General features: G+C 32.5%; 2 protein-coding genes across 9 annotated transcripts; one reads left to right on the top strand and one right to left on the bottom strand.

Moving 5' to 3' along the window:
• Positions 1-628: 628 nt before the first annotated feature.
• LOC102577927 (metallothionein-like protein type 2 A) lies at positions 629-2028 on the top strand. Of its 2 annotated transcripts, none has more exons than XM_015304439.1 (3): positions 629-797; positions 1559-1627; positions 1740-2028. In XM_015304439.1, the coding sequence occupies exons 1-3, from the start codon at positions 733-735 to the stop codon at positions 1822-1824; spliced, it is 219 nt and encodes a 72-aa protein (XP_015159925.1). In that variant the 5' UTR covers positions 629-732; the 3' UTR covers positions 1825-2028. The 2 variants fall into 2 exon arrangements, with proteins under 2 accessions (XP_015159925.1, XP_015159924.1); XM_015304438.1 differs by having other exon boundaries at positions 631-797; positions 1559-1630.
• On the bottom strand, positions 1920-21705 carry LOC102594315 (uncharacterized). 7 transcript variants are annotated; one of them, XR_368770.2, is made up of 5 exons: positions 21361-21640; positions 19700-19915; positions 4488-4632; positions 3857-4066; positions 1920-3782 (listed from the first exon to the last, which is right to left on the bottom strand). XR_368770.2 is itself a non-coding variant. In XM_006365366.2 (3 exons), exons 1-3 carry the CDS (start codon positions 21442-21444, stop codon positions 4061-4063), a joined length of 306 nt encoding a protein of 101 aa, XP_006365428.1. In that variant the 5' UTR covers positions 21445-21640; the 3' UTR covers positions 1920-4060. The 7 variants fall into 7 exon arrangements, 1 of the variants encoding a protein (XP_006365428.1); XR_368771.2 differs by having other exon boundaries at positions 1920-3769; XR_001472132.1 differs by lacking the exon at positions 21361-21640 and adding an exon at positions 21671-21705 and having other exon boundaries at positions 1920-4066.
• Between the last annotated feature and the right edge of the window lie 373 nt (positions 21706-22078).

Genomic DNA, 22078 nt, shown 5'->3' with positions numbered 1-22078 from the left:
TAGCTATGAATTATAAGATAATTTAATTAGTTTACAGTGTTTTAACAACAGATAAGTTAGAATCTGTCGACAAATATCATAGCGAATTTCATAGTTTCTCAAAGTAATTAACGTACTTTATTTTTTAAGTAGTAGAGTATATAATTTGGGAAAACTTACATAAATACACAACTTAAAATATCATAATCTCTAAAATTTCCTATCATTTATTTTTTTTACAAAAAAATCCTCTCTCAAATAAATCTCTATCCCTTTTTAGATACATCATCTCCTCTTGAATACATCCATCACATTAAGTAATGTATCAACAACTAAGGAGTGTATCCAAGAGCGATGAAAAATTCAGATTTTTTGCGATTGGAAAAACTTTAGGAATAAAATATAATTAGCCCCAAATATACGAGATTTTTCGAACCCACCACACGAATGTCAAACATTGTGGGGGTGGCTGATCAATTCTACTCTTTGTGGCAGCAAGCTCCATGCCTTTCTCCTCTAAATAAAAAATTATAGATATTTCTAACATAATAAAGTACTATTAAATACAAATTTTCACTTAATTGTCAACGTGTTAGGCACACATATATCACCAAATTTATTCTTTTTTCTCCTATAAAAACCCCTCACTATGTTTCATTTTTCATCACAACTACAACAAGAACTTGCTTTAGTAATTACACTTTCTTTTACAACAAATTTAATCTCTCATTTCCAAAAACAAATTAAGTGAACATGTCTTGCTGTGGAGGAAGCTGTGGCTGTGGATCTGGCTGCAAGTGCGGCAGTGGCTGTGGAGGGTAACTTTCATTTGATTTCCTACTTACCAATTACATATTAATCTATTTGGTTACTCGTATCCACAATCTTAATGAAAAATGTTTACCACTTGCTTAATCCCTTTTATATGAATTTATAGGTTTAGGGAGAGAAGTATTGAAAATACTCTTAAATTTGGCGCAAATTATTAGTTTCGTCTTGAACTATTACAGCCTTAAAATCACTCCTCTACTTGACTAACTAAACTTTGATACACTCCCAATTTGCCACATTGACATAGCAAGTAGTCTCAAACTCTTGTAAGAGCATGGAGTTCTTAATAAAAACCGAGAGAAGTATTGAAAACACCCCCTTTAACTTACAAGAATTAAGGGGTGTATTTCACTCATGTTGCAAGATCAAGGGTGTGTTTAAGTTCGTTTAGTCAAGTTAAGAGATATTTTTAAGATTGTCAATAATTCGAAGATGAAACTAATAATTTGTGCAAAATTTAGGGGTATTTTCAATATTTTTTTTCCTACCCATATGCACCAGAAAAGAGTAGGCCTTATACTAGAAACAAAGTTTTTCCCACCACAAATTAGTAGTAAATTGGAGCTACAGAACATAATTTTTCTACTCAATTTATATCAAACAATCTAGAAAAATGCATTGTGAAAAACAAATTCTCACGTCTTAATTTTTCTGTATGAAAGCATTACTATTTTTTCTTTCCTCACCTATTCCACCAAAAAATCAATGAAAATAACCACTAAACATTTTTCGATATATATTATTGTAGATGTGGAATGTACCCAGACATGGAGAAGTCTGCTACCTTTACCATCGTTCAAGGTGTTGCACCCATCAACAAGTACGTATATTTTTTCCCTTTTTTTAAACATATACTATATAGTTATTAAATTGGGAAATGAAATTTAAAAGATTACTTACTTGTAATGTAATGTAATGTAATGTTGTAGCTATGGAATGGTTGAGGAGAAAGCAGAAGGAGGAAATGGATGCAAATGTGGATCAAACTGCACTTGTGACCCTTGCAATTGCTAAATTACTAATTTCCACAGTAATTTAAGTGTGTTATTATACAAGCTTAATTCTGTAATAATAAAGTAGAGCCATGGAACTGATCATATGATGATCACTTCTTAGGTTTGTGCCTTTCTTCTATGTTTGTTTGAACTGATATATTTCTCTAGTGTGATTTGAATTTGGGGTGTAACAGAAATATATACAATCATATAAGTTTGTTAATTCCTTCCTTCCTTTAGAGATCTCTTTACGACTTATAGTCTGTTAGAACAAGTTTTTGGAAGGTCAAAAGTGTTTTAAGCTTTTGTTAACTATGTTCTAGCTGCAACTTACTTAATTAACATGATCTGTGCTTAACAATTAAGTCGCAATATGAAATGTTGTATGAGCATGGATGTAACGACCCAGCTCACTAGTGATATTGTTCGTTTTGGACCTAGGCCCGCACAGTCTGCTTACTTATATACCCAACATCTCTCATGTGTTCTGCCGATGTGAGATTTCTTTATCTTAAGTTGGGGTGTCACAATAGACCTTCCATCATTGCAAATTACATTCACTATGATCATTCTCTCTTCTGCTTATCGAGCTTTCGCTGCTGCTAGTTCAACCAAGGTAGAACCATCATCTTATAGTGAAGGTGTCTCAGATCCTAGGTAGGTGGATGCAATGAAGGTAAAATAGCTGCTCTAGAAAGTAACAACACTCGGAAAATAGTTCCTCTACCCGAAGGAAAGAGGCCTACTGGCATTGGCTGCAAATGGGACTTTAGGATAAAATATAGAGACGCAGGTGGAATTAAAAGGTTCAAGGCTAGATTAGTAGCAAAGGGATACAATCAACAAGAGGGCATTGATTACCAGAGGTAATCAAAATGGTATCAAGTGATCAACCCAAAATGTATACAATGTTTTCCTTTAAGTAGATCTTCGTGATGAGGTCTACATGGATCTTCTATAAGGTTTTAAGAGCTAAGGGACACAAGACCAGTATGCAAGCTTCTTAAAAATCCTTGTATGGCCTAAAACATGCCCCAAGACAATGGAATACAAAGTTATTGGAAGCAATCTGGGTTCAAACAAAGCCAAGATGATCACTTTTTAGTCTCGACGAAAGTTGGAAATGATCTGATAGTCATCCTAGTATATGTGGATGGCATGCTTATCACTGGTAGTAACTTACAACTAATTAAAGAAACCAAGACAGCACTACATCAAGCCTTCAAAATGAACAGCGGGGAATACTCATATCAAGCAGCACCAAAGAACAAGACAGCATGTCCAAACTCCAGAAAAATTGTGATAGGCTTTTTAATCAAACTAGGTGACTCTGTAATCTCTTGGAAATAAAAAAAGCAAAGTATAGCATCTAGAAGTTCAGTTGAAACTGAATACAGAAGCTTAGCATCGTCTACTGTAGTTAAGCTAACATGAATTCTGGGATACTTAAGGAAATTGGAGCTCAAGTCAGTTCTACCAGTTCAAGTGAACATTGACAGTAAAGCTACAAACCCAAAATCCATGAAAGAACAAAACATATAGAGATAGATTGACACTTTATATGGGAAAAATTCAGAATGGCATGATCAAAACTATTGCAAACCCATGGTTTGGTAATCTTTTTCTGTTTCTTTTGTTTCAATCAGCCTCAGCCAAGCTGCAAGCTCTAACTAATGCACAATTTTTATAACACCTACTCACTGCAACAAGTAAAGTTTTTTGCGACAATTGTTTAACGGTAGTAACATAATTGTCCCTAAATTATGTTTCAACATCAATTATTAGTGGAAATTAACCTTGAGTAGGAAAGAAAAAACTTTTAGTAGGTCATTGTATTGTTTACACAATCCTTCAAGAAATCTAACATCCTCAGCAAAAGATATAAATTATTTACCTAACAGTAGAAAAATTATAAGAAACTTGACAACTTGTATCTTGACTTGCTCAAGTGAACACTTCAATACCTGCAAAAGATACCTGATATATCATGTTAGTAGAAAATTGTTTAAATATAATTTGTAAGTTTACATCCTAAAAGTAATTTAATTCACCACAGTTGGCCTTGAGCATCACTATAGCAGCTCCATGTTCAACATGAATTTTTTGGATTAGACCCTGTTGTCCAGCCCTTCCTCGGATCCCACGCATAGCCCAGCTTTAGTGCACGGAACACCCCTTTCTCGATCATGTCTATGACATATTAACCAATTATAAAAGATTGACGCTTGTCAATCAGATATACACTTTGAGAGCAATTAGGTCTGTTAAAAATAAAAACTTAATAAGTTGTCAGACAAAGAACTGATAACAGAGGTAACATATCTGTTTATGAACCTACAAGTCATTGATCAAACTATAACTAAGTTATACTGCCAACTGTTAGCAAAGTGAGAAAAATTAGACGACAAGACTTTTTTTCTTAAAATGCATACGAACATTCAGGATTGGATGCGATAGAAAAGCTCTTTCTATTTTTGTTCTTCTCTAACTAAATTAAATTCAAATATGAAAAGGAAAAGAGTTGTCGCATCAAACTTCCAGCCATGTTAACACACTCACACAGAAAATTTACATGACTGACATCAAAATATCATAGAGTAAAATGCAACTCAACAAAAGAAACCACGCAACGGTAAAACTGAAATAGCAAATTAACTTGATTATTAAAGTAGGTTAACTTACATAAAAGGGATAAAAGAATGGATGCATATCACCCTAAAGAGGTTTAGGGCTGCAAGTGTTTCATATGGTGTCCCAGAGAGATTACGATAATCAGTCAGTTGTTACTGGATAAGGCCTCAAGTATCATGACTTTTGCTCCTAAAATCTGATTTAGCAGCAGAAAGAAGAAATAAAGAATGAAATACACAATAAAGAAGAGTTTAATACATCCATCTCTTCACTGCTAACTCAACTTGTTAAACTAAAAAATGAAAGTACAGTTTTAAACTATCCTACACCTCTCCATTTCACCAATTAATAAAGGGAAAAGGCTAACATACTAGTCTTATACAATCCTAGTTGTCTACCTCTCATTTTCTTCGACATTTAGATCCTTATTTGAATTTGAGAAAGGCTGAATATTTTGTATAAAGTTGGTATCAATCAGATAAACATAAAAGTCTTATATAAGGGCATCTTATTTGAGAAATCATAGACATTCTATTGAATAGGTTAACAACTTATCCTAAAAATATCTGCTAAGATTATCAAGAGCCTAAACCCATCATGTTGGAAAACTCAAAATAAACATGTCCACATACAAAATTGAGTCTGTAAGACCAATGGAATAGAGATATTGCTACCCCCCTCACCCCTTCATAAAAAAAATTCCTTGGAGTGAAAGTGATGTATATTACAGAATTTCCGGAATCATTAAAAAAAATTAGCTGCAGAATCAAACATTATTGATTGAAATACCGTATGACACGTGCAATATCCACAAATAATTATTGATCGGAGCCAGAGAAATGGAGAACCAAAATCCATGTAAGTTGAAGAAAAAGAGGAGAACCAACTATTCTAGAATTGTGCTTTCATTATTTCAATCTTCATCACAATAATCATGGCATTGATGAGAGCAAATTGACTGGTAAACCAACATTAAAAGAAACAAGAAAACAAAATGTTCTTCGTCAGCATTCAAGAGTCATGTGCAAACTTGTTCAACATTACCATTTTGTTTTGTATCCTTAATACGATACAAAACTAAAATGGGCTAAACTTATAATATCACTAAGATCCAACGAATTATAGCAAAAAGTTAAATGGCCTATACTTGGATACCTAATTTTGGGGAAAGAGCACTTGTACTCCAAAAAGGGAAACTATTTACAAGCGGCTACCCCCTTACTTTCATACCCCCTGTTATTAACTACTAACAAGGGGATCCGATTGTACTTTTGTGCAACTTTCAACAACTAACCACTCGCCTCTTTGTTAAGCTTCTCTAACTCTTAACTCTTGCAATTTTTCAACGTACAAAACCATATGCTTTCCATCATGATCAATGATGTTGTTGTTTCCATCATCCTTGACTAATTTCTCTATCTTCCTCTTCCGTTTGTCATTCCCCAATTCATCACTCCCATAATTTGTTCTCTGTGAAGTGAATGCAAGTAGAATGATGTTTTGTTCATTTATGGTAACTTATTAAGAAAATAAATCATATACTATAATATATTTCCCTTTGATCTACAGTTATATGAACTTTTACTCCTCCAAATATTAAGAGTTAATCGGTCCACTGACCCACATATAAATTCATCAACCCGATTGTTTTAAATGTAGCAAAGCTCTAAGCCATCAAATCTAGCATTGAAAATAAAACTTATTGATTGTTAACTTATTTCAATTTTTTTGGAAATTAAGAGGTAGTGCTTCAGTGAAAACACTACTAAATTATTTCAATTTCACCGAAGCATTATCTCTTAATTTCCAAAAATATTAAAATAAGTTAACAATCGATAAGTTTTATCTTCAATGCTAGATTTGATGGCTTAGAGCTTTGCGACACTTTTTTTTTTTGATAACGTAGAAATCCGTTTGTGACCCGCCATTTGGACCAGTCACAGCCTTCTAAACTCTGTGGATGATGGGCCCGCCCCTCTACCCTTCTCCACTTAAATACCGGGCTTCGTTTTGCATTGTGTGGGGCTTGAACTTGCGACCTTAAGCCACAAATTCTCCACATTTTGCCACTCGAGCTAGGCCTTGGGGGACTTTGCTACATTTAAAACAATTGGATTGATGAATTTATCTGTAGGTCAATGGGCTGATTAGCTTTTAATACTTGAAGGACTAAGAGTTCATATAACTGTAGATCAAAGGGGAAGATTACTTAATAAGTTGTCGTAAAATGAACAAAGCATCATTCTACTTCCAAAGTATAATTGAAACTGCATTCACTTCACAAATCGTGAGAGTGATGAAGAGATGGATAATGACAAACAGAAGAAGATAGAGAAATTAGTCGAGAATGATGGAAACAACAACATCATTGATCATGATGAAAACAAATGGTTCTGTGCGTTGAAAAATTGCAAGAGTTAGGAGTTGGAACAAAGAGGCGAGTGGTGAGTTGTTGAAAGTTGCACAAAAGTACAATCGGATCCCCCCGTTAGTAGTTAAAAACAGGGGATATGAAAGTAATGAGGTAACCGCTTGTAAATAATTTCCCTTTATGGGTACAAGTGTTGTTCCCCAAAATTAGGCATCCAAGTATAGCAGTATGTAATTCACTAAAATCCAATGAAATATAGCAAAAGGTTAAATGACCTATATTTGGATGCCTAATTTTGGGGAAAGAACACTTGTACCCCAAAAAATGAAACTATTTACAAGCGGCTACCCCCTTACTTTCATACTCCCCCTATTTTTAACTACTAACGGGGGGATCCGATTGTATTTTTGTGCAACTTTCAACAACTCACCACTCGTCTCTTTGTTAATCTTCTCCAACTCCTAACTATTGCAATTTTTCAACTCAAAAAATCAGCTGCTTTCCATCATGATCAGTAAGTTGTTGTTTACATCATCCTTGACTAATTTCTCTATTTTCCTCTTCTTCTTCTTCCGTTTGTCATTCCCCATCTTTATTGACAATTTATCACTCCCACAATTTATTCTTTGTGAAGTGAATGCAGTTTCAATTATATATTGAAAGTAGAATGATGTTTTATTCATTTACGGTAACTTATTAAGAAAATAAAAGCATATATTTTATATTTCTCTTTGATCTACCATTAATGGACTCTTACTCCTTCAAATATTAAGAGCTAATCGGTTCAATGACCCACAAATAAATTCATCAACCTAATTGTTTTAAATGTAGCAAAGCTCTAAGCCATCAAATCTAGCATTAAAATAAAACTTATTGATTGTTAACTTATTTCATTGTTTTGGAAATTAAGAGGCAATGCTTCAGTAAAAACACTACCAAATAGCCGTTTGATGTCATAAGAGTGATGAATTAGAAAGCTTGTTAGAACAAACAAGGATGACACAGTATGGGATACAACAACTCAATACTGAACAAGCTGAAAACATGAATGAATTTTTACTTTTGTGTGAACATTTGGACACTTGTCCAAAAAGGAATTCAAATCCCAAAAGGGAATGATACTCCCAACAAAGTGGCAGGAGATGTCCCACTAGCACATAGTGCCCAAAACATCTCAACGGTAAGCACGGATATGCCGACTCCCAAGTCGAAAGACGAAGAAAAAAATCGCGCAATGGTTGATGCTTCTACTTCGAAAGAAGGAAAAAACACAACCTCAGCAATTGCTGAAAAAATCATCTCTAGGAAACCAGAAAGTAGTAGTAGTACTAACAAAATTCCATCAGGAGCAAAAAGTTTTTTCTTCTTTTCAGGTTGGCAAACAGCACCGTAAGGAAGAAGAATATCTTGCCTTCACAAGATATATTTACAACCTCCCAGAAGAAAGCGGAGAAACATTTGGTGTCTTAGGAACAACAAGTATGTTTCCAAGAATATCAATATTCCCTAATGGATCACCAGGCTTTACAACTCAATTATTTGAATTCGGATATTTAGATCAGGTGTATGCAAAACCAGGTCTACAAGAATTATCTCAATTACCAACTCAGCTGTTTAATTCAGTTAAAAACTATGCACAAGGAGATGGTGTTTATTACAGATTCTTCAGCATTTCTATGGAAAGTAAAGATTTGCAGGAATATTATCCAACCATCAACTACATTTCGGTGGAAATGATAAAAGATTTTAACGTTAAAGCCAAAGGAGTGGATAAAAAACTTCCACATCTTAATAAAAAATTGATTCAAACCAGGCGAGCGTTAGGAATAAAGGCATTATACTTCATTCTCGAACGTGTCTTCAATGAAGACTTTAAAGTCTTAGATCAAAGCCATGATTGGGTTTTACTAACTAAAGGGAAATCCAAATCAAAAATATTGAAGGACCGAATCCTTGACATAGAGCTTCATCGACTAGAAGCTACTGAGGAGACATGGAAACTAGCATGTAAAATGCTAGATCATAATCATTCAGCAACTGAATAATGTAGATGTCAAAAAGAGACAAAGCAGAAGACGTAAGCACTTACGTCATGAAGAAAGTGACAAAATCGGAATCTTTCTTTTCTCTAAAGTCAGAAAAGAAAGGTCACGTCTTGTCGGCCATTTACAAAAGAAGACAAAGATCATCTTATCAGAAAAGAATCTTCATGCTATCACCTTAGCATGTCGGCAATTAGTGAAGGACTAGAAGATAAATATGTAAAAGTTTAGGGAAGTCCCTAAACTTTGGTCGGTGCTGTTCAAGGAACAGGGTGAAATTTTGCGGAAATTTATCTTGTGTATACAACATAATTTTTTAGAATTGCTTTAGCATTTTTATATTCAAAAAGTTTTTGAATTCTATGCATTTGATCTCATGTATTGCTATTATGAGTCTAGTTGATCTTAAACTAGTATGCAAATATGCTTTTTCCATTTCGAGAATTGCTTTATCAAAATGATATAAAGCGATACGGTGTCTCCACACTCTTCTTCTTACCATATGTAAGTGATATTGAATGTTTTTCATCCTTTTTATTCTATATGCTTATGCATGGGATAATTTAAATCCTGTATATGCAGTTGCATGACATGATGTAACATTCTGCGTAGTCAATAAATTTTTTATTCCCTGTAGGTACTAACTATCCTTGTTTATGTATAAATATTATAAATATGTAATTTGCTTTGTGAAAATAATACTTATGAAGTATAAAGTTTTGCGTATATACCTTTCTCCTTGTATTTAGTGAATAGTTCGCATCACTACCTCGGTAGTTCTCCTTTCAGGCTATGAACAGTATTTTTGCCTTTTGACCTCAGTCCCACGGCTACTTCCTTACTATTCTTCCCTTAAGCTGAAGATCGCAACCTTCACTTTAAAACTATTCTAAAACTTAGAGAAGAGAGGTATAAAAACCAAACTTTTAGCAGTTTCTATTTCTACATCTCTTTCTTCCTCACTTCATAATACTATTTTCACAATACAAACTCTATATTTTACATTTATTCAAACATATATAGGAATACTTTTCCCTGGCGGGAGATGTTACTACTCACACTGAGAGATACCTAACATTTTTTCTTAGGGGGGTGTTTCTTAAGAAAATGTAGTCTACCTCTGAAGTCTGAAGTCTGAAGTTCCTCTCCTTTTATAGATGGAAGGAGGGACTTATTACAAAATAAATATTTTTAGGGACTTCCCTAAACTTTTACATATTTATCTTCTAGTCTTTCACTAATTGCCAACAGGCTAAGGTGATAGCATGAAGATTCTTTTCTGATAAGATGATCTTTGTCTTCTTTTGTAAATGGCCAACAAGACGTGACCTTTCTTTTCTGACTTTAGAGAAAAGAAAGATTCTGATTTTGTCACTTTCTTCATGACGTAAGTGCTTACGTCTTCTGCTTTGTCTCTTTTTGACATCTACATTATTCAGTTGCTGAATGGTTATGATCTAGCATTTTACATGCTAGTTTCCATGTCTCCTCAGTAGCTTTTAGTCGATGAAGCTCTATGTCAAGGATTCGGTCCTTCAATATTTTTTATTTGGATTTCCCTTTAGTTAGTAAAACTCAATCATGGCTTTGATCTAAGACTTTAAAGTCTTCATTGAAGAAACGTTCGAGAATGAAGTATAATGCCTTTATTCCTAACGCTTGCCTGGTTTGAATCAATTTTTTATTAAGATGTGGAAGTTTTTTGTCCACTCCTGTGGCTTTAACGTTAAAATATTTTATCTTTTCCACCGAAATGTAGTTGATGGTTGGATAATATTCCTGCAAATCTTTGTTTTCCATAGAAATGCTGAAGAATCTGCAATTAACACCATCTCCTTGTGCATAGTTTTTAACTGAATTAAACAGCTGAGTTGGTAATTGGGATAATTCTTGTAGACCTGATTTTGCATACACCCGATCTAAATATCCGAATTCAAATAATTGAGTTGTAAAGCCCGGTGATCCATTAGGAAATATTGATATTCTTGGAAACAAACTTGTTGTTCCTAAGACACCGAATGTTTCTCCGCTTTCTTCTGGGAGATTGTAAATATATCTTGTAAAGGCAAGATATTCTTCTTCCTTTGGGTGTTGTTTGCCAACCTGAAAAGAAGAAAAAACTTTTGCTCCTGATGGAATTTTGTTAGTACTACTACTACTTTCTGGTTTCCCAGAGATGATTTTTTCAGCTATTGTTGAGGTTGTGTTTTTTCCTTCTTTCGAAGTAGAAGCATCAACCATTGCGGGGGTTTTTCCTTCGTCTTTCGACTTGAGAGTCGGCATATCCGTGCTTACCGTTGAGATGTTTTGGGCACTATGTGCTAGTGGGACATCTCCTGCCACTTTGTTGGGAGTATCATTCCCTTTAGGATTTGAATCCTTTTTTGACAAGTGTCCAAATGTTCATACAAGAGTAAAAATTCACTCATGTTTTCAGCTTGTTCAGTATTGAGTTGTTGTATCCCATATTGCATCATCCTTGCTTGTTCTGACAAGCTTGCTAATTCATCACGAATTTTGAATAGCTTTTTGCTTTTATCATCTATGGATTCCTCTATGGTTTGCATTTTTTCATATATCTTGTTCAACAGGATTTGCGTCCGATTGTCCATATTGGACGTTTCTGGAGATAAAATCTGCAAGAAAGTTGTCACTGCCTTTAATATATTCAATTTTAAATGAATAAAAGGATAGCAACCCCTGCCATCTATGCAATCTTCTGTACTGGGGTTCAGAAGGAAGCTTGTTAAATATTAATCCCGACACCTATGTATTGTCAGTTCTAATAACAAATTGCTTTGGTAAAAGGAAAGTAGAAAATTTTCTAATTCCCCTAACAATGGCTAACAATTCTTTTTCATTCGTTGAATATCTTGTTTCTGCTTCATTGAAAGTACTACTTGTGTACCTGCAGATTTCATTTAAATCGGTTTGCAATAATGCTCCCCAATGATAATCTGATGCGTCAGTTTGTAATACCAAGTTGTCACTATCTTCTAGTAGTCTAAGGTTTGGTAATTTAGCACATTCTTCTTTTAATTGTTTAATACACTGAGTGTGTTCTTCTATCCATCCTAGTCTGTTGGATTTTCTCATTAATTTTTGCAGTATATTCCATTTTTTGCTAAATCTGGAATAAATTCTCCTGCATAATTAAGACATCCTAAATTTTTTTGTATTTCCTGCTTTGTTGTTAATTTATCTGGAAATTCAACAATCTTTTTTGAGATGTGTGTTTGGAGTTCAATTCCATTTTTTGAAATAATCATTCCTAAGAATTCAATTTCATTTCTATTTATTTCTGCCTTCTTTTGGGCTTAGAATAATCCCATTTTTTAAACAAATTTCTGAGAATTCTTTCAGATGCCTTAAATGTTCTTCATAAGTTTTAGAACATATTAGCATATCATCAATATAGACGATTAGAAATTCTTTTTCAGAAAATATTTTATCCATTTTTCTTTGGAATATTTGTGGGCCATGTTTTAACCCAAAGGGCATGACCATCCATTCGTAGTGTCCATTAGGGGGTGCTAAAAGCGGTTAATGGAATGGAGTCTTCTGCCAATTTTATTTGCCAAAATCCACTTTTACAGTCGAATTTTGAAAAATAAGTTTTTCCTTTTACTAGGTTAATTAGATTATTTTTATTTGGGATAAAATATCCATCAAATATGCAATTTTTATTGAGCTCTTTGTAGTTTATCACCATTCAAGCTTTTCCTTTTTTTATTTCAGCATGGTTTCTTACCATAAATGCTGGGCTACTATGGGAGCTTTTACTCGTTCTAATTAGCTTTATATTGAGTAATTCTTTAATTTGAATTTTAAATTCAATTTTATTGTCTTCGTTATAGAGCATGGGTTTAACTCTAATAATAATGCTAGGGTCTTTTAGTGTTAAAGTTGCCCTATCATGATTTTGTTCCCATTTTTCTAAGGGATTTTCACCATATGATTTTTGTAAATTTTCTTTAATTTTTTCAAGATTAAGACATTTACAAGAAATTTTTCTTAGGTTTTCTAAGTATCTCTTTTTATAATTTTCGTTATCCATTATAATACTATAAGGATTTTGTTTTCTTGGGACTTTGATAAAATGTCCGCAAGGAGTTTTAAGGCTTATCATATATAAGGTTTGATGATAATCCTGAAATTGTTGTAAAAAATCATTTCCTAATAATAAATCTGTTTCTAATTTATCATAGGCAAATAATTTATTTATAGAAACAATTTTTTATCCTAAAATTATTTCTACTTTTTCTTTAGACTGTGATGGTCTTTCTTTATTACCAGTAATCCAATCATTGATATGTTATTTTTATTTGTATCCCAATCTTTAATTAAAAAAGATTTTGCTAAGCTAGCTTCAGATCCATTGTCTATCTGACAACAGGTTGTTATTCTAGTATCATAGAATGTGATTTCTATGAAAACAAATACTTTGAAAGATGTTTCTTTAGGCATTTACATCTTTGGTATAAAACAAGTTTCATTTTTGTAAATCATTTCTATCCCATTTTTCCCTATACTATAGTCTTCTAGACTATTTAGGAATAAATTTCCTAGGATGAGATTTTGATCACTTTCGTGATTTGTAATATAACATGGAACTGTTATTCTTATTGTATCTAGTTGTATAGGTAAATTTACCATATTTTTACAACTAAAATTGTTACCTTCAAAAGTTTTATAGGTATACTGAGTTCCTTCGTTGTTTGGCAATCCATCTATTAGGATTCCTTTTACATGGTTAGTTGTTGCTCCTGTTTGTATTAATATTTCTTGATGCTTCCATTCTATTCCATTAAAGATTCTTCCTGCAATTCTAGTAATATTAGAAATTTCTAGAATCTTTCTAGGATACCTATTAGATATACTTTTTCTGATGGAATTTCTTCCATAGTCTAGTGATAGTCTAGGATTGCTGCTAGAGCTACCTATTTCTCGTGTCTTTCCAAACTGAATTTCATATTCCTCTGGAATTTGAGCTTGTTGAATTTCTGCTTCAACAATTCTTGCTATTCCTGTGCATTCTTGATCAATTTCGATCATTTCTTTATTTTTGTAAACCTTTCCATAATTAGAGTTCGTAATCGTATATAACGCTTGATAATAAAATACTCATTATATGGTTACCTGTCTTAAATAGATCTTTTCGTTTGATTTGGAAATGTAAACTTAATGCATCATTAAAATCAGCATCTTTTAGTGAAATACAATACCTTGGGTAGTATGTAAATAAGAGTTTGGTGTAGGCTAGGTTTCCCTCGACTATACCAAGATTTCCTTCTCTTGCATTCATAAATCTTTCGTCTGAGAGATTAATGACTATAGGACAATTGACTCCTTCTTTAAAAGTTGATTTGACCAATATCTGAATGCCACCTAAATGGGCATAGTTCATTTTTTTCCTTTTCTTTTCAGGAATTTTTCTAAGGATCTGATCGATCATTGGTTTAGTTAACAGGTTTAATTTATGTTTTCCTGTTGTTTGAGTAATTTCTATAACCTTTTCTATTTCCTGATATTCATGATAGAAAAATTTGTTTCTTGCAAACATTCTTTGCATTCTATCTAATAAATTATCTTCTGTTTTAAGATTTAATTTTAATCCTTGGATTTTTCTAAATATTTCTCCATCAAATGTTGCTTTTAGGGCGTATCCCCTCTGATCTTCTTCAGTTTCTAAAATTTGAACTGAATTTTCTTCTTTTTCAATTTCCAAATTCATTTATTCGGATTCTTCTGAACTAGTTGAATATTCTTCATATAATTCTTCAAAGAAGTCCTCACTTTCTATTGATTTTTACTGATTCTAAATCAGAATCAATATCTATCGTATATATTTTTGAGATTTTTACTCTTTTCTTGTTACATTCGTAACTTTTATGTCCTTCACCACAGTTGTAACATTTACATTTTTCTGTTGGTTTTGTTTGCTTGAAATTGTTTTTCCTTTTATAATACCTTCTTTTAGGTATATAATTTTGTTTAGAAACGTTTTTTCTTTTGATTAAGCTTTTCTTAATCTTTTTTCTTCTTTTGTAGGGTTTGTCATTACTACATCCCCATTGGGTTGCTGCATTAGTATCTAGACAATAAATTTGTGTATTTATTCTTTTGGCTTTTCTTTGTATGTTATGTGTCATACATAGTTGACCAAGTCTATTTTTTAGGAAAGATATTCTTTGTCCAAGAGTATCTCCTTTAATGTTTTCGTTGTCATATTCTTCTCTGAAATATTTGGCCCAAAAGCCTGGTAATTTCTGATAGTACTTTTCTAATACGGTTGCTATTACTTTGCTTCTTTGTCCAAGAGTATCTCCTTTAATGTTTTCGTTGTCATATTCTTCTCTGAAATATTTGGCCCAAAAGCCTGGTAATTTCTGATAGTACTTTTCTAAATATGGTTGCATTTCTTTGCTTCTTTGTCCAAGAGTATCTCCTTTAATGTTTTCGTTGTCATATTCTTCTCTGAAATATTTGGCCCAAAAGCCTGGTAATTTCTGATAGTACTTTTCTAAATATGGTTGCATTTCTTTGCTTCTTTGTCCAAGAGTATCTCCTTTAATGTTTTCGTTGTCATATTCTTCTCTGAAATATTTGGCCCAAAAGCCTGGTAATTTCTGATAGTACTTTTCTAAATATGGTTGCATTTCTTTGCTTCTTTGTCCAAGAGTATCTCCTTTAATGTTTTCGTTGTCATATTCTTCTCTGAAATATTTGGCCCAAAAGCCTGGTAATTTCTGATAGTACTTTTCTAAATATGGTTGCATTTCTTTGCTTCTTTGTCCAAGAGTATCTCCTTTAATGTTTTCGTTGTCATATTCTTCTCTGAAATATTTGGCCCAAAAGCCTGGTAATTTCTGATAGTACTTTTCTAAATATGGTTGCATTTCTTTGCTGCTATCAAATACTTTGTAGTAATATTCTTCAAATTCACAAGTGTATTCTTGGATATAACTCATTTTGCAGATTTGCAATTTTTCCAATTGTTCTCATTTTTTCTCTATTTTCCGTGGTACTTCCTTCACCACCTAAAAATTCATTTGCTACATATTGTACTAAATTTTTTATTCCTTCTTGGAGGGATTTTTTAAATCCATCTAAGATATTGTTTTTGATGATCTCTTTTGCATCATCTGTTAATCCTGTGTGCCAATTGCTTACTTTTCCTGTAAAGGTATTTATCATAATGATGTATTTTTCTTCATCTGTATAATTTATTCCTTTTCCGAGTAGAAAATAAAGGAATATATTTTGAGACCATAGATCTACGTCTATTTCTGGTTCTCGTTTACAATTTAAATCTAAGAATTGTGTTGTTCCTACATCTCTTGTTGGGAGTCTGTTAGGCATGAAATGAGCTTTATTGCTATTATGATATTGTTTCATGAAGTCTTTATTCTTTTTTGCTTTTTGAGCAAAATTGCTTTCCTTTTCTTCTGGTTGGAATTCTTCTTGTATGGATTTTGATCCATCACCTTCGTCAAATTTTCCTTGGGGTCCTCCTATTTCCCCTTTGTTCATTAAACCTTTTATATTTTGTTCTGAAAGATCTAAGTCTTCCATTGCGTAAACTAGTTCATCTAGTTCATTCATTATTAGGTTTTTCTTCTGTTTTTAAAATTTCTTTTTCTTTTTCCAACTCTATTTCTAGAACTTCTTCTCCAGATTGCTCTATTTCTTTTTTATTTTGATTTTCTAAGAAGTCATTGATGAGCTTTTCATCTAAACTTCCTTTTTGATATGAACTTTTGCCTGCAAACCTTTTTGCTGAGAGTTCATTTATATATTTTTGACTAACCTTTTTGTCAAACTTTTCTGTTTTTTCTATTATATTTGTAATTCTTCCTGGTATATTTTCTTTAAAAGATGTTATTTCTATTTCTATTAGCTTTAATCTTAAAGCTATTTGTTTATGACTTTCTTTTAAGTCATTTAATAAGTCAACGACTTCTCTTAAACTCATTTTTTATTCTGAGAAATAATAATCAGATGTATCCATATAGTTTCCTACTATTTCTTCTATGTCGAATAATATATATTCCATAGGGAATTCTTTTCTATATTCTTCATCATCTATGATTTGAACTATCTTTTCTCTTATATCATTATTTAATTTTTTCATAACAAGTATATATATATATATATATGTATTGCTTCAAATATGTGGAATAGTAAATGAGAAAAGGATAAAAGTAAGAATAAAAATAATAAATGAGAAGGGGACAAAGGTAATTTGTGATAAGATAAAAGTAATAAATTGAAGTACAAAGACAATAAATAATAAGACAAAAGTAATAAATTGAAGTACAAAGACAATAAATGATAGATAGGACAAAAGTAATAAAAGGAGCACGGGTGCAAACTAAGGAGCTCTCAGGTAAATACTTTGGGTCGTAGGTCCAAGGTAAATATATTGAGTTGGGTCCAATTTGGTAAATATTTTCCCTAGTGGGTCCAATTTGTGTAGTTTTCCCTTTTATTTGTTGTCTTGGTACTTCAATTTATTACTCTTGTCGTATCATTTATTGTCTTTGTACTTCAATTTATTACTTTTGTTTATTATTTGTTGTCTTTGTGCTTCAATTTATTACTTTTATCCTATCACTGATTACTTTTATCCACTTCTCATTTATTATTTTTATTCTAATTTTTATCAATTTCTCATTTACTATTATGTGAAGCAATAGTATACTGTGTAGTATATATTGTGATTGGTATCATGCAATAAGTAAACATTTCTTTTCTTAATTTTTGGTTTTGTTGATTTGCTTGTGTACTTTTATATATATTGTTGTGGTATCAAGCAATAACTTAGAAGTGTGTTGCTTGAAGGACTAGTCAAGGAGTATATAATACTCTGATAGTATCAAGGCGTATAATGAGTAGTGTTTTCACATTTACTCTGATGGTATTAAGGTGTATAAGCAATATTTGAGCAGTCTTTTCATTAAAGTACTGTCTATTCCTCTTAGATGCCATAAAAGTATACATATACTCTAATGGTATCAAGGAGTAACTGAGTAGGGTTTTCACCGAAACATTGTTTTCTTCCCCTTTGATACCATCAGAGTATATACAAACTTTGAATGGTATCAAGTAGTAACTTAGTAGTGTTTTAACGGAAGCACTGTCTCTTCCTCCTTCTCCTTGATACTACTAGAGTATATGCTCTTATGGCATCAAACAGTAATTTAGTAGTGTTTTCACTTAAGCACTACCTCTTAATTTCCAAAAAAAAAAAAAAAAGTTAACAAATTGATATGTTTTATTTTCAATGCTAGATTTGATGGTTTATAGCTTTGCTACATTTAGAACAATTGGGTTGATGATTTATCTGTGGGTCAATGAACCTATTAGCTCTTAATATTTGAAGGAGTAAGAGTTCACATAACTGTACATCAAAAGAGATTATATAGTATATGCTTTTATTTACTTAATAAGTTGTAGTAAATGAACATAGCATTTCTACTTCCAAAGTTTAATTGAAACTACATTCACTTCACAGAGAACAAATCGTGGAAGTGATGAATTGTCAATAAAGATGGGGAATGACAAATGGAAGAAGAAGAATACGAGGAAGATAGAGAAGTTAGTCGAGAATGATGAAAATAATAATATCATTGATCATGATGGAAAGCAGTTGGTTCTCTGCATTGAAAAATTGCAAGAGTTACAAGAGGAGTTGGAGAAGATTAACAAAGAAGCGAGTGGTAAGTTGTTGAAAGTTGCACAAAAGTACAATCGGATCCCTGCATTAGTAGTTAAAAATAGAAGGAGTATGAAAGTAAGGCGGTAGCCGCTTGTAAATAGTTTTCCTTTTTGGGGTACAAGTGTTCTTTTCCCTAAATGAAAAAGACAAAAAAGAAGAACAAAAGGAGCATTGGTCCGTGTAAACTAAGGGGCTCTCGGGTAAATACTTTGGACCGTGGGTCCAATAAGGATAAATATATTGTCCAATTTGGGTAAATACTTTCCCTAGTAGGTCCAATTTATGTAGTTCTCCCCCTAATTTTTGACACTAGCATACTAGTAAGAGACTCATTCTCGTGAACTACACATAAAGGCAGAAACAAGAATTCAAAACCATAACTCTTCTTGGAACCATTATTTTTTCCCTTCATATAATAGATCTGTTTTAGCATAACATATAAATGCAATGTTTACCGGGAACAAGCATCTTCAACTACAAAGAATAAGGATACAAGTTAACCACTAATCCCTTGAAACTGCTTTTGGGAGATTTATAGGCATTTAGCACAACCTATGACGAATAAGGATACCACTCAATGATTAATCATTGATTCAAGATTAATTCTTTGAAGCTTCTTCTTGAGGGAAAAATATTTGTCGCACCAGTTTAGAAAAGTGAAAACTAGTTACTTCTAAAAAGTTTGACTTTTCAGTTAGCCAAAGTATCGAACTTTAACACCAAAAATCGACAGACAATACGGTTTAGTTTTCTTATTTTTATGCCCACCCCACCGCAAAGTATTTCAAACTGCAATTTTGCTCAATAAACATGGCCAAAAAGCAACTGCAGTCACAATCTAAATTTAAAATGAAGTTACAAGAATCAATACAACTGAAAATGAGCTAGAATCAATATATATATATATTGAAGAGTCACATAGCTGACCCCAGCTAATTTGAGACTCAGATGTAATTATAGTTTACACAGAATGGATGAACCCACTTGAAACAATGATTAAACCCCAGCACATCAACAAAAGTGTAATTTAAAGTTAAAGTTGTAGCTTTAAAAACGGTTTGGCAGAAGTCCATGAACTTAGCTAGGGAAAGTTTGGCAACAAAAGGAGAAAACCAAGGAAAGAATGTACCTCTTGAAAATCTATACATTTTCTTCCTAATGTTTCTTCACTCTTTGCAAACTTCAATTCAGATACAAAGCATTCAGCATGATGGCCATTGAAAAACTTGGGACCATAACCATAGTTCTGCCTTGGAGGAATGCCAGCTCCACTATCATATTGCCAGTGACCCTGGCCAAAAGCCTTCTCTGGTTTGGTGGTTAGTGTTAAGTGTAGGGGGTAAAACTGCAAAAGAGAATGAGAAAGAAGAGTTTAAACAACGAGCGACCAGATTAATGGAATATCAATCTAAATGGTGGAAATTGAAACTAATGTTAATGTTAATAATGTATGAGCAATTTTTTTCCGTAGACACAAGTTGAAATGAGTACGGAAACATAGGCTTTTCCTTTGAAGTTTCTCATTAAGCTAAAAGACTGTTTCTTATAACACACAGTTCCAAACCAATCACTAATTATTCAAGTGTAACAGCTTATACAACAGAGTATCAATCTAGTCACATCTCCCTGAGTATTAAGTATACTAGGACATTAAGTAGCTTTTTCAGGAAGCAAAAAAGTCAAGGTTATCTAGACGATATTTAAATTCCTGTATATTTCTACTTTAGATCTTCTCATAAAAACAGCAAACATGACTCATGTTGGCAATTTGAATAATTTAGGATTTCAAAAAGAGAAGACATTTTCTGCTTAGAATCATGAATATCTACAACTCTTTAATAGCTTTTCACTATGCCAATTCTCTTAAACAGCAGATTGAGTTCTCTGTGAGATTGAAGAATTTAAATACAATGAATGTACATCACCAAATCCAAAAAACTCACTCAATGACACCTATGACTAGAATAATAGTATTAACAAGCTACTTCAGTACCACATATCAATCAGAAGCACAATAACAACAATCGAATACATTTCGTTGGAATCTATTCTGTTTCACAATAAGAACAATAAGTTTCATTAACAAAAACTAAATTATTCAAAATGCAAATGAATCCAAACAGTTGCTATTCATGGATTGAAAAGCATGTGCTGATACCCCTTGTTCACTTTTCTGCTCCTCAATTAAAACGTGGAGGCTTAAAGATTCCAAGAAAATAATTCCTTACTCCCTTGTCTGTTTCTTCATGAAAAGGGTTAGGGAAAGAATTCAAGTGTTATTCAGCATCGACAACCAACCCATATGGAATCCAAAACTAAAACAGAACAAACTTTCTCCAAACCATGTTTATTTTCTCCGAGTTGAAGAAATCAAACTAACAGATTCAAAATCATCAAAGTTCCAAAAACCAAACCATTAGAAGCATCTAAAGTATACCCCATCAATCAGCACAAACAAAAAGCAAGTTTAAATGTCCAAAAATCAGCTCGAATCCTACAAGCAAAGTGTTCAAATCAATCAAACAGAGTTGAAACTTGCAAAGTCCCAATACTCAACCCTAAAAAACAATTCAAAATTACACTCATTTCTCAAACCAACCAAAACCCCAATCCCAAATATCCTAAACCAAGCTCAAAACCTAGAAACAAAGTGTTCAAATAAGACCAACTGAAGCAAAAACCTGAAAAGTTCCAAACTTTAACCCTCAAACTACTTCAAAAAATAAACCCATCTATCAAACCACTTCAACATTGCAGCAAAATGTTCATAAAAATAAATTATCAAATTACCGGCAACTGAAAAACCGCTGTTGGAAAGAGTTTTAACATAATCTTCATCATCAGACCCAAAAAGGTCCTTCTCGTCTTCTTCATACTGATAACACCCACTACTAAATAAACAACGTAACATGGAACATTTTCCTTAATAATCAGAAGTCAAAGTCATGTGGATTGGTATAAATATACCATAAAAAAGTTTAAAAGATGATCACAATTTTATTTTTTTTATGATTTGGTAGGTGGGGATGAGAGAAATATGTTGATGAATGGTTATAAAATGATGATTCTTGTGAAATAATTATTCTTACTTACTTCTTACCTCGATCGTGGGAAGAGTTGTTTGTAGCCTCCGGGAAGTTGTAAGTAATTTTTTTATGGCGAAATAGTCTAATGGATCATTATATTTGTATGAATTTATATTCTGAACCCTCTTATTTAGGGTCCGTTTGGCCATGCGATATAATATCATGATATGGAATCATGATATGGTATCATGATATGGAATCATGAGATGAAATTAAAGGTTTGTTTGGACATGCGATATGAAATTTTTGTGTTGTATATTTTCTCATAAACATAAAAACCCCATAAGTTGTAAAACTATTAAAATAGCCCCAATTGTTTATTCAATCTTATCAAATAAACAAAAAATTATAAAATCGCATAATAAATTATTACAAAGTTATTTGTTCTTCACTTAAGTAATTGTTTCATCTAACTTTAATTT

The sequence above is a fragment of the Solanum tuberosum genome, unplaced genomic scaffold (assembly GCF_000226075.1).
Source record: "Solanum tuberosum cultivar DM 1-3 516 R44 unplaced genomic scaffold, SolTub_3.0 scf00551, whole genome shotgun sequence".
NCBI classification, from domain to species: domain Eukaryota; kingdom Viridiplantae; phylum Streptophyta; class Magnoliopsida; order Solanales; family Solanaceae; genus Solanum; species Solanum tuberosum.
Note: the sequence above shows the minus strand (reverse complement) of the source record. Positions and strands in the feature narration are given on the sequence as shown.

Excerpts from the sequence above, each read along its gene's own strand:
- LOC102577927 (XM_015304438.1), top strand. The coding sequence starts at position 733 with ATGTCTTGCTGTGGAGGAAGCTGTGGCTGTGGATCTGGCTGCAAGTGC. Across the intron at positions 798-1,558 it reads TGCGGCAGTGGCTGTGGAGG|ATGTGGAATGTACCCAGACA; the intron begins GTAACTTTCATT and ends ATATTATTGTAG. Across the intron at positions 1,631-1,739 it reads GGTGTTGCACCCATCAACAA|CTATGGAATGGTTGAGGAGA; the intron begins GTACGTATATTT and ends GTAATGTTGTAG.
- LOC102594315 (XM_006365366.2), bottom strand. The coding sequence starts at position 21,444 with ATGAAGAAGACGAGAAGGACCTTTTTGGGTCTGATGATGAAGATTATG. Across the intron at positions 19,916-21,360 it reads CAGCGGTTTTTCAGTTGCCG|TTTTACCCCCTACACTTAAC; the intron begins GTAATTTGATAA and ends TCTCTTTTGCAG.